The sequence below is a fragment of the Mustela nigripes genome, chromosome X (genome assembly GCF_022355385.1).
Source record: "Mustela nigripes isolate SB6536 chromosome X, MUSNIG.SB6536, whole genome shotgun sequence".
Classification (NCBI taxonomy): domain Eukaryota; kingdom Metazoa; phylum Chordata; class Mammalia; order Carnivora; family Mustelidae; genus Mustela; species Mustela nigripes.
The window spans coordinates 108643687-108654870 of NC_081575.1; the positions used below are offsets into that span (position 1 = coordinate 108643687).

The 11184-nt window shown below is 42.5% G+C and overlaps 1 protein-coding gene across 1 annotated transcript in view; it reads left to right on the forward strand.

Annotated features, from left to right (window-relative positions):
* Positions 1-10891, forward strand: part of MAP7D2 (MAP7 domain containing 2) — a 102931-nt gene extending 92040 nt beyond the window's left edge. The window contains exons 11-17 of the mRNA XM_059385301.1: positions 1-225; positions 1234-1338; positions 2354-2410; positions 2857-2935; positions 3661-3847; positions 6456-6728; positions 9388-10891. Coding sequence (XP_059241284.1) covers positions 1-225; positions 1234-1338; positions 2354-2410; positions 2857-2935; positions 3661-3847; positions 6456-6705 — 903 coding nt within the window. The 3' untranslated portion in view covers positions 6706-6728; positions 9388-10891. The remainder of the gene's footprint in view (positions 226-1233; positions 1339-2353; positions 2411-2856; positions 2936-3660; positions 3848-6455; positions 6729-9387) is intronic.
* The last annotated feature ends 293 nt before the right edge of the window (positions 10892-11184 follow it).

The following is an 11184-nucleotide window of genomic DNA, read 5'->3' on the forward strand; positions in this document are numbered from 1 at the left end:
CTGGAGAGAGAGGAATTGAAAAGAAAGGCAGAGGAGGAAAAACTTCGCCTAGAAGAGGAAGCCCGTAAGCAAGAAGAGGAAAAGAAGCAGCAGGAAGAGGAAGAAAAAAGAAAGGCAGAAGAGGAGGCTAAGAGAAAGGCCAAGGAGGAGCTGTTATTAAAAGAAGAGCAAGAAAAAGAAAAACAAGAAAAGGAAAAGCAAGAAAAAGTCATGATTGAAAAGCAGGTACTGTATGAGTCTTCATATGGACTTTCCTTAAGGACTTTATATTAGGTAAAATGAGTTAAATTTGAATAACTTATAATACTTCCTTGAAGTTTTTCCTTAAACTAACTGGGCTGGTTATTAAGTGTGAGTTACTTTGGACAATAAAAGTGAAGTTTGTAATATTTGTTGTATGTCAGTTCACATCCCCCAAAAGGTAGATGCTAGGATGAGAATTTGGGTACCAGTAGTTTATTTGGGATAAGATCCCAGGAAGCTGGTAGGGAAGTGAGAGGAAAGCCCATGTCAGTGAACTAAGGAGTAGCTTACTGTGGACCAGTGGGAGTTCATCCCTTTGGCATTCTCTAAGAGACTGTGCCGTATGCCTTGGAATTGTCCCTCTGAGGGGTGAGGAAACTGGATTATTTATCTTTCAGCTCCTGCCTCTCATGGCTGTAGATCATTCCTTGTGGGAATTAAGTTTCTGAAACTCCTGGGGTGCCTGGGTGGCTCATTTCATTGGGCACCCACCTCTTAGTTTTGGCTCCAGTTTTGGTCTTGGGGTCATGAGATCGAGTCCCATATCAGGCTGCATGTTCGGTGTGGAGTCTGCTTGGGATTCTTTACCTTTTCCTCTCCCTTCTCCTTTGCCTCCTTCCACTTGGCTCTGTGTGTGCATGTTCTCTCCTTCTAATAAATAAATAAACCTTGAAATGAAAAAAAAAATGTTTCTGAAGTTCCTGGCCACATGCACATGGCTAGAAACTGTCCTTAAGCCCAGAAAGACCTTGGCAGGCAGTATGGAAAATATCTGTGGGTAATTTGCATGGTGGACTGAGGGTGTGTGAGTGATGCCCAGCCACGTCTGCTGTGTCATAGAACAGGCTGTGTAAATCCACACTGAATATTGAAACAACATTCCCTTTGAGATAGATGATAAAGTAGGTTATGTGCATATCCCAAGGAATCCCACAACAATGTTTTCTCAGCTTAGTAAAGTCTGTGCCTTGGTTTTCCTGTTTCTGTCAGAAGGAAGCAGCAGAAGCAAAGGCCCAGGAGGCAGCTAAACAGATGCGTCTAGAAAGAGAGCAAATCATCCTGCAGATTGAGCAAGAGCGACTGGAGAGGAAGAAGGTAAGAGCCAAGGATCAGGAGGAGTTAGGGTGAGGCAAGAACAGGAAATGAATCCAGTTCTGTTCTACAGTTGTTGGGTAGAGTGATCAGAAAATTACCTAATTAGGTCAAGTTTGTTGGTAGTGCTGTTCAAATCTTCTTTATCTCCATTGGTTTTCTTTCCTCTTGTTCTATTAGTAACTAAGAGAAGAATGTTAAAAGCTCTATTGGTGATTATGGATTTAGTCATTTCTTCTTCTAGTTCTATCAACTTTTGTATGTTTTTGTAGCTTTGCTTTTAGGTGAATACATATTTCAGATTATTAAATTTTCTTATTGATTTGACCCCTTTATCACTAATACATCTTTATCTCTAGTAATAATTGTCTGAAAGTCCACTTTGTCAGCCTTTTTGGTGCTTAGTGTCTACATGGTAAATATTTTTCCATCCTTATACTTTGAACCTATATATGTCCATACGTCTCTTATAAACAGCATATAGTTAAGACTTGTTATTTTAATCCAGTTTCATAGTCTTTGTCTTTTCATTGGAGAGTTTCATCCATTTACATTTAAATAATTAGGGATAAAGTTGGATTTAAGGAGACTGATTATAAAGCTCCATTCCCAAGTTATCGTAGATCCAGCCCAGGCTTTGAACTACTTTAGGCCTGAGAGTTAGGAGACCAGTCTCTGGCTTCCCCTCCTGACCTGCACCTCAGCTTTACTTTCTCTAGGGTTGTCCTCTAGAATGGCAGGTGGTGATTTGTTGGTTTTTAGGTAACCTATGGAAAGGAAGGAAAAAAATGGAATCTAAACTGTTGATTTTAGGTACTAGTTCACTTCTCAAGTATTTGATCTTGTTTATAGGGCAGAGGTGTATATCTGCAAAACCAGTGGAAAACCAGTGGAAATTATTCTCTGCTGATATTTCTCTTTTATAAATTTTCTGACATATGGAATTGCCTATAGACCCAGCTGCTTTTACGTGTATTTGGTTTTATTGTCCTCTTACCTGGTTCTTTTTGGTTTCCAGAGAATTGATGAAATCATGAAGAGAACAAGAAAGAGTGATGTGTCTCCAGAAGTGAAGGTAGGTGTTCAGAGTGCCATTTTAATAGTTTATTGGCTGAGGAGGAAAGAATGACATGGTATATTCAGTGGAATTAAAGGTCTTGGAGAGAAAAAGCCAGAAAAATTGAACTCTTCCTACTTTGTTCCTGGCTAGATTAAGGAGACTGTTGGTACCTGGAAGGAAAGAGAAGTCTAAGCGAGGAGTTTCAGACAGGGTGGTAATGAAAAATTTCCTCTGAGAAGTGGGGGTAGGAATGCAGAGAGAGGCATAGTAGTCCCTGAATAAATCAGGAAATGGTGACAGATTAATAAGGGATACACAGATGATTTGTAATAAGCTCAAAAGATTCCAGGAATTACCATGGAACAGGCAGATGGCTCAGTACAGTTCAAAATATCTTCTGATGCATTTCAGAAGCACTTGTCTTTCTGTGTAAAGTCATCCTTCCCTATATCTGCTTTCAGAAGGAAGACCCAAAGGTGGAGCTTCAGTCTGCTGTGTGTGTGGAAAAAAAGACAAAACCAGTTGTCCCAAACAAAATAGGTGAGTGTGAGAACTGGTTCTTGAGTTCCTTTCAGCAGGTCCGGGCTCATAGCACTTCCTGCTGGCAACAAGCACCCGTGGGTCTTAAGAGCATTACTGCTGGAAGGGGACTGTGTAGTTTCCCTTCTGGTGGAGTCCCCATCTGTCAGGTCCATTCAGAAAGTGGAACTCTACTAGTCCCGCCACAGAAAGCTGGCCACCTGCTGGCCCATGCTACCTTCCAGGGAGCTCAACAGCTGGTCAGGTTTTATTCAGAATGGACTCTGCTATTCTACGGTGGTTTCTACTGTCTCCCACACTTCGGGCAGTCCAGCTCGTCTCTCTCGGGTATACTTAAAACTCTAGATGTGACTATTTCATGGCAACCAGAATCAGAAGGGTGTGTCCATCTCCGAAGCATTCTACATTTTTCCTTTGCCTTGGGGCTCAAGTAAACGCTCTACAGAGCCTGGGGACCTGCACAGTATGAGACAGCAAGCCTCCTGGGCGGGTCAGGAGCCCTGCACAGACACTGGTGATGTCATTAGTCCTTTCTTTTCCCTGTGTGAAGCTGATGACACGGGGGTTTTTTTTGTTTGTTCGTTCGTTTGTTGTGGGGTTTTTTTGGCAAAAGATGTTGTACTGCTGGTAAAGTAGAGGTTTTAAATTAATTGCTTCAATGTATATTTCCTCTGTTAGCTCTGGATATTTTATGGTTAACAGAATGACTTTGTGTTCTCAATCAGAAATAAATGGATTAAACAACTGCCAGGAAGTTAATGGTGTGGGGCGTAGTGCCCCAGAAACTTTTCCCCGAGACATTTTCTCTAATGGGCTTAAACCAGTTGGGGGACTTGTTCATCTGGACACCCTTGATGGGAAATCAAACAGTCTGGATGATTCAACTGAAGAGGTTCAGTCTATGGATGTGAGGTAAGTTGATTTATTTTGCATGTGAGCTTCACCTCTTCTCCAAACACCTCCACTGCCTCTTCATTGACTTTTCTTTTCTTTTAAACACCTGAATCAACTAAAGTAGGTTCCATTGACATTTAGGAAAGCTGTCACTGGTTTATCAGTGTCTTAGGTCGGGTTCCCTAGGAGTAGAGCCTGGGAAGGGTTCCTGGGTAGCTCAATGGATTGAGCATCTCTCTTGGTCTTGGCTCAGGTCATGATCTCATGGGTCGTGGGACTGAGCCTCGCGCCTGGCTCTGTGGTCAGCAGAGAGTCTGCTTGAATACTCTTGCCCCTCACCCCACTTGTGTGCGTGCTCTCGCTCTCTCTTTCTCACCTAAAATAAATACTAAAAAAAGAAGTAGAGCCTGGAACAGGTATTCAAAGGCTTGGGATTTATAGGGAAAGAGCTCTCTGGAGCAAGAGGAGGGTGGGAAGCAGGATGGGGCACAGGAAATCGCTAAGCAAGGCTTCTGTCAGCTGGTCATAGGGGAGGTTTAGGGGATAAACTTCTACCAGAGAGTGGTCTGATTAAGGGAGGCAGCTTCTGTGCCACTGTATCCATCAGTCATTGAGCATGGTCACCCAAGGTAGGGGATGCAGTTATAACTTCAGTGGACATAGGGCTCCTGTCAGTCGAATGTGGGTATTCAGAGAAGAGGTGGCAGCTCTGAGCTATTAGCAGCCTGCTCTCTCTGCAGCTGGGAGCCGGATGTACCTACAGCTAAAGGGGATCTGAGTGCAACACCAACAGGACTGTGTCCACTGTCTTATGTTACATAGACTTGTCAGCAGGGACTTGATAAGGAATCTCATTTGCTTTCAGATGCTACAATCTTAGGAATTCTTTAACTAGGTGTGTTTATAGATGATATCACCTGGCAAATTCATCTCAATCAAAAGGAGAATTCAGTTAGCCTGTGGTTGGGGCAGAGACATTGCAAGAGAGAGCCTTGGGCAGGGCAGTTGAGTGGAGGCAGTGACAGTGTTTTGCAAAATTTCTGTCAGAGCTCCAGCCCCCCAGAGCTTACCCTTCTCTCCTTGGCTGTGAATTCTCAGCTTTCTCTGGGAAAGATGGTCTTTCCTAGGGCACAGTGATTGTAAATATCCCAGCTTGTGCATCCTGGCTTTGAGCCAGATATGTAAAAACCCAGGGTCCAGTACCCCCTCACCAGTAGAGCAAATTCTACAGAGACAGCCCTTGCTTCCTTGGGTTCCACTCCTCAGCCGCTAGGGCAAAACAGCTGAGTCATCTTAAAAGTTAACACCACATCTCTGCCCCCGCCCCATGTTGAGCCTACCTCTGCTTACTCTTTATGTCTCTGGGAGTGGGGTATGGGATAAGAGACAGCATCCGCCAGGGTTCAAGAAGTGAAGGGGCTTTGTGTGTGCTCCGAGTTCTCCTGTGGCTGTCTCTGCATTTAAAGAGAGATGACACCTGGAAGTTGCACACAAACTTGTGGCCTTTTCTCCTCCTCATGCTCTGACCAGCTCTGTAAACCCAGGGAGAGAAAGTAAAGTGAGGTGGAGATGGGGTGGGTTTTTCTGCTGATCGGGCAGTTTGCCCAGGCTCCGGCCACCAGAGGTGATGGTAGGTCTTCTACTACCCCTTAACTAGGCTGAGTATGAGTGAGATGGATTTTCTGAGTTTTTCAGTTCAGCTGGTTTTTATAGATTCTTCTCTCAGATCTTATCAAGGAAGAAAAGAACAGTCGAACCTGGCAGCAGCCTTACTCTGGCTGTTAAGAAAGACTCCGAGTGATGAGACCTCACACGCCAGCCCACCACTCATCTGAGCTAGGCCTATGGCTGACACCGCTGTGAAACTCCTTCTTCCATCTCTAGGAGATAGAGAGCCAGGCCTGGTGGGCAGGAGCTGGATAAGTCAGGGTGGAGTGGGGCCTTACTTGAGAGAGGGAACTTGGGAAAGATCTGCTCCGCTGGTGGTGGGTGGATGGTGGGGTCCTGGCTAATAACGGCTCCCACCTAAACTGAACGCTTACACCAGGTGGCTCCACACAGACTTCTGCGGTATGATCAGATCACGCTCACAGGAGCCCTGGTATGAAGAAATGATTGTTCACCCCATTGTACAGCAGAGAAACTGAGGCCAGGGGAGAAAAAGCAGCTCGTCAAAAGTAGCACCTCTTGAGAAAAGTGGCCCCAGAAGCTCCAGTGCTGAGTAGAGCCCTTCCTCAGCTCAGTTTTAACTTCTAGCATTGGCTTGCTTTTTTTTTTTTTTTAAGCATTGACTTTCTATTTGGTTTTTCCATTTTAAAGATTTTGGAAGTGCTTGGCTTCTCCACAGTGCTGGTGCCTTTAGTTTTTATTTTCTTTCTTCTTGTGGAAGTGTGAGCTTGGCCTTCGCAACTATGCTCAGTCCACTTCCCTTGTTCTCCATGGGGGCCTTTTCTGTCAGAGTCTCAGAGCTGAACTAACTTGTATTTTGTTTAGTACATTTCACACCAACTCTAATTCTAAGTCCATCTTCTCTAGAAAAGTAATATAACCAAATACTGCAAATACAGTTAATTTTTGCCTTTCTCTCTCTTCTTCTGTCCTTCTCTTCCCCCTCCCCACATTCCAGTCCTGTTTCAAAGGAAGAGCTTATTTCTATCCCAGAATTTTCACCAGTAAGTGAAATGATTCCTGGGGTGTCTCTGGACCAAAATGGAACTGGTAATGCCCGAGCTCTTCAAGATCTCTTAGATTTCACGGGCCCCCCCATGTACCCCAAGCGATCCAGTGAAAATCTCAGCTTGGATGACTGTAACAAAAATCTGATTGAAGGATTTAACAGTCCTGGCCAAGAAAATACTCTGAACACCTTCTGTTGACAAATACCTCTCTTTAATGAAAGGTACAGTACAGTCTTTTGCTTAGAGTCTAAATTTATACCTCTCCACCTGGGGTTTGTGAAGGTGGGGTAAACATCATTCCATCTCTTCCATGGGCAGTTTTATTTGAAAAATACAAACGTGAATATGAATACAGATACCACCTGTTTTTCCAAAAGTTCCACACTATGCAAAATGTAGTTTATGAAAGACCTACGTTAGTACCTGTTTATAGTAACTGAAAGTAATCCAAAGAGGGTTCTCGCTTTTACCAAAAAAAAAAAAAGAGAGAGAGGCAAAATGTGCAAATAGTATTCAGCGTTCACCTTGGAGCCAGCTGTTAGAGAGGCAGTGAGAGTGGCTCTGCCAGGCTCCTTCCTGACAGCCGCACTCAGCATTCAGCTGCCATAGCTTTGCGCTGTCAGTAAGCATCTGTGCTTTATCTCCATTTATTTTGCACATCCATTGGCAAGAGGTGTCCTAAAGTATCAGAAAAGCCTAAGAGGTTATTTTCGGAGTCTGGAAGTGCTCAAAAATTTTTTTCATGTAAGTTGGTAATTGCTTCTTCACCATATGCCATTACAAAAGGTTTCATAGGAATGTTCTTTCAGATGGGGGGAAAACTTGTATATAGTATATACTGCAACACATACACAATAATTGAGATGGATTTTGAGAGCCTTCACTGCCATTCGCCACCATGCCTGCCCCTGCTCTTTGGGGTTTGTGGATGGGTGTGTGTGTTGAGAAACACTGCTAAAAGTTCAACCTGCCATCTGTCTGGAGTAGCACCATTTTTAGCGGGAAAGAGAGAATGCTGTAATGGTGGTGCAAGGTGGTATTAATAAAATGAATGTCTCCCCTAGTTTCTCTCAGTGCCATTTCACATTCTAGCTACAATAATTTATATGCGGTGATGAGCTTTTGGCCAAATGATTTGCTGTTCTGTTGACCCGTTCTACAATCTTTTAAAGTGAATATTTATTCTTGGATCACACCTGAGGGAGTGGGGGAATGGAGAACTGCTGTTTGCGTCCTAAAGCTTATGTTCACCACCTTTGGCCTTTTTTCTTGCCAAAATGAGTTCTAAACACTCTGCATCTGGGTGACTTAGTTATACATACCTCACATTAGATTTACTGCAGTTTGGGGCTTATTTGTTTTGATGATGAAAACATAATTAGAATCTGTCATCAGTTCCTTTCATAACTTGATTCCAACTGTCCTCCCACTTCAGACTCTTCAAAACATTTCTATATTCTCCTCACACTCTCACTTTCTTTTTTTAAAATCTCATCTTAATTCAATTAATTAACATATAGTGTATCATTAGTTTCAGAGGTAGAGTTCAGTAATGCATCATTTGCATATAACACCCAGTGTTTATTGCATCATGTGCCCTACTTGATGCCCACCCCCTAGTTACTCCATCCCCTCACCCATTTCGCCTCCAGCGATCCTCAGTTTGTTTCCTAGAGTTAAATGTCCCTTATGCTCCACTCCTATAACAGAACTTTAATGCCTGATATGATACAGTCCAACCTTTCTGTTTCTCAAATGAGGAAATATGGGGTGCCTGGCTGGCTCAGTCAGTAGAGCTCTTGATCATAGGGTTAGGAGCTCAAGCCCCATGTTCAGCGTAGAGCCTACTAAAAAGAATATTAAAGTCTATTTTGGGGCTCCTGGCTGGGTCAGTCAGAGGAGCATGAGATTCTTGATCTCAGGGTTTTTGACCCCATGTTGAGTGCAAAGATTACTTAAATAAATTCACATGAGGAAACAGGTTGGGGAGGCCACATAATCAAGGTCATTGTATTTTGTGTACATTTGCCTGTGCTCAACTTTTGGGTGTACACGGTGCATCTCCTCTCTTGAGTTTTGGGAAAGAAGGTGTGGCCCTTTCACACATGAAAGCGAATGCATGATAGATAATTTTTAGAATAAACCGTGTCCCTAGCGAGTATTATGCTAAGTGAAATCAATCAGCAAGAGAAAGAAAAATGCCATGTGATTTCATTCATACATAGAATTTAAGAAACAAAACAAACAAGCAAAGGGGAGGGGGAAGAGGCAAAGAAGAAACAGACTCTTAACTGCAAGGAACAAACAGTTACCAGAGGGGAGGTTGGGGGGTGATGGGTGAGACAGGTGATGGGGATGAAGGAGGACCCGAGTCCTGATGAGCACTGGCTTACGGGTGCCGTACAGAAGTGCTGACTCACTCTACTGTATCCTTGAAATGAACAGTATACTGTTAATAGGATTAAAATAAAAACTTTAAAAAATACAAAGAATGGGATAGAGATAAACATAAATAAGCATGTGTTTTGTTTGTTTTGACTGCATTTGGCTTCTCAAAATAAGTTCTTTTTTGAAATCTTAAAACATGTTGGGGGGGGTAATTATCACAGTAGCTGGGGGTAGCACTGCCATTTGGAAAGCAGGACTTCAGGCATCCTGCAGGTTTTAGGACAGTCCCAACCAAAGAGAATTTGGCCACCTAATAGAATAGTTCTACCCAAAATGCTGTAGCACCTCAGCTGAAAGATACTTTATGAACCAAGGAAAATATAATCAAGAAGGTAGAAAGTCCCAGACAATGTGATCATTTTAGTGAGAAAGAATAGGTACAACGTGGTCTCTTCATTCATCTCACCTGGTTTTGTTTTTGAATTGACACAGGTGGTGTTTGGAGAACCCATGAAGCTGCTGGTAGTCAAATCCGAGCTGCCGGTCCTCTGAAGAAGCTTCTGTTGTCCTAAATCCCTGGATTCCAAATTATTAGATCAAAATGTAACCGTATATTCCTAGTTAGTATGTCAAACTCAAACCCTGGCCACTCTTGGTAGAAACCTTGAAACGCTGGTCTTGTTGGGCTTTAGCAAAATTTCATGTTACAGATCTATTTATGAGCTTCAGCTGCTGATAAAGCACTTCCTGTACTACTTTATTATCGTAGTGATCCTCTGAATAACCCAGGTGGTTCTGTGTTGGAAATTCACCTTATAACTGTTCTTATTCCCGAAGCTGGAGTACCTAAACATGTAGATGTCTTTTCCTGTAAATATTCTAGACGTTAACCCAGACTCTGTTTAAGCATATATATTGAACTTGGGCTGCTTATCTCCTTGTCTCTGATTAGAAGAAGAAATTCCAGAGGGTTTTCTCCCTTCTCTGGGGTGTCTTTGTTGGAAGTTACTATCAAGAAGCTTTTTTTATTATTAAGCTTAGCCACCTGTAAAATGGGTTGCCCCGCATTACTCCTTGGGGACCTAATAGAGTAAGTCTGGTTGATTATGGAAACAAGCAGTGCGGGATGATTTCTGTTCACTTACGCATTTTCTTATAGATGTGGGCACCTCAGTCTGGCAAGGATCTTGTCATTGTTGAACCTTAAAAAAATCTCCCAAGCCATCAAGCGGCTTTTGGACCGAAGGAAGTTTGAATGAATTTTGTGTCTCATGCACAGGTGGTTGGTTTTCATGTTGTTGCTATTGCTTTTCTCCTGGATCTTCAGGTCTTTGTTTGTTTGCTCCTGTGTTTGCTCAACTCTGATGAAGCCAGACACAAATGAAAAGGATAGTGCTCTGGAATAAGGGGGCCCTCAACTGGACCCAATACATCACTTTAATAGACTTCAGTATAAAAACATCCGAATGGGGGACAAATGACACTAGAATGTATACTCCATGTGTTTCATGCACATTTTCAGAACACCTATAATAATGTGTTTTCTTAATTTGATTTCTTGTGGTGAAATGTGACTTTCAGACTAAAATGGCCTTCTCTGAAACTTTTTTTGACTTGTACAATAAAGCATTTGGAAAAGATCCATAATTTTGACTGAGGTTTGCAACAAGGAGATAAAAAGAAGTCTCGATAGTAATCTTGTTCATGTGCTTTTAAAACCCACTACAGTTTAAGACTTTATTAGTTATGGAAACTGTGTATGTTTGTGTATGTGTATATATTAAATAAAATACATGCCTCCAGTAATGCAGTGCCATTGATCTTGATGCATATCGGGGGGAAAATCCCTTTTATGACAAGCACACAGAAAATGATAGCATGGTCTGACTTTCAAAAAATGCCTCACCATCTTTCCTATAGCTTTATTTTGCTGTTTGTTTTGTTGTGATCTGTTGTACCTCACAGCACCATTGTGACCATGGTGATGCCTCATTTGCATGATGTGTACGTTGTGTTTAACGTGAAATACATTTTCATTGAGGAGTCTGATGGCTTGCTAGTGTTTTGTTTGTTTCTGTAGGCTCAGTGAAGAAATGCTCTGAAACCAAATTACATTTTTTAAAAGCTATGTAGAGAAAACCCGAAAATCCTGTGTTGGTGTCCTTTCCCTGTCAAACTCATTACAGTTTCTCTGTTGTCAGTTCCAAGTGCAGCCCACTATGGAAATAAGTGAGGAGCTGTCCCCAGGACACAATGGACTTCTAGGTATGTACAGTAGAGTCGCTGTAC